Raw genomic sequence first — 730 nt, forward strand, 5'->3', positions numbered from 1 at the left:
CTCGTTCCAGCGGGGGTAGCAGGATTTCTTGACCACCTACAAAGGCAACGGCTTCATCCGCCCCTCGCAGGGTGAATCCGACATCCCTCCAGGGACACGGAGCTGGGCGTGCCAGGGAACAGGGCTGGCTGCTGGCCCAGGGGGATGATTCCACCCGCACCGTTGGCAGGTTGGGGGATCACGATCAGTTGTTGCACTCACGGTGCTCTCCTGAACCTTCCCATTGTAGCTCAAGCGGACGAAGGGGTCAGAGGCACCGTTCCGATCCTTCCTGGCCAAATCCCTGCCGAGAAGAGGTGGCATGTGCCAGTATTCCATACCTCAGGGCACCCATGGCACTCACTTCCCTCCTCAGTCCCCCAGCACGTAAAGGTGCACGCCCTAAGGGTCAGCAGATGAGGTGGACCCTGGCCCAGGACCCCATCATGGGTCCATGCTGGGTGGTGGGGAGGACGCTCTGCACCCGAGAGGGCAGCTGAGAAGCCCCTGATACAGGCAGCCGAGAAGCCCCTGATACAGTGGGGAAACTGAGTCACGGAGCAGCCGGGACTCACCCTTTGGCCACCCGCAGGTCTCCTCCTCACCTGGCCTCCAGCACGGTGCAGCAGAGCCGTGGGCGGCCAGCCTGGCTTCCCAGCACCTCCACCCGCAGGTGGATCTCCCCCTGCACCTCCTCGTCGGGGTCCACCTCACTGAGGCTCATCCAGCCGCTGTAGCCTGCGGGAAAAGG

At 63.6% G+C, this 730-nt stretch overlaps 1 protein-coding gene across 1 annotated transcript in view; it reads right to left on the reverse strand.

Annotated features, from left to right (window-relative positions):
- Positions 1–201: 201 nt before the first annotated feature.
- The window catches only part of LOC103779379 (ras GTPase-activating protein 4-like), a gene marked incomplete at its 3' end in the record, with an annotated part of 5,847 nt that continues 5,318 nt past the window's right edge, over positions 202–730 (reverse strand). The window contains exons 4-5 of the mRNA XM_008947005.1: positions 585–729; positions 202–283 (exon numbers count right to left, since the gene is read on the reverse strand). Coding sequence (XP_008945253.1) covers positions 202–283; positions 585–729 — 227 coding nt within the window. The remainder of the gene's footprint in view (positions 284–584; position 730) is intronic.

This window comes from Merops nubicus, unplaced genomic scaffold, assembly GCF_000691845.1.
Source record: "Merops nubicus isolate BGI_N331 unplaced genomic scaffold, ASM69184v1 scaffold30279, whole genome shotgun sequence".
Lineage (NCBI taxonomy): Eukaryota > Metazoa > Chordata > Aves > Coraciiformes > Meropidae > Merops > Merops nubicus.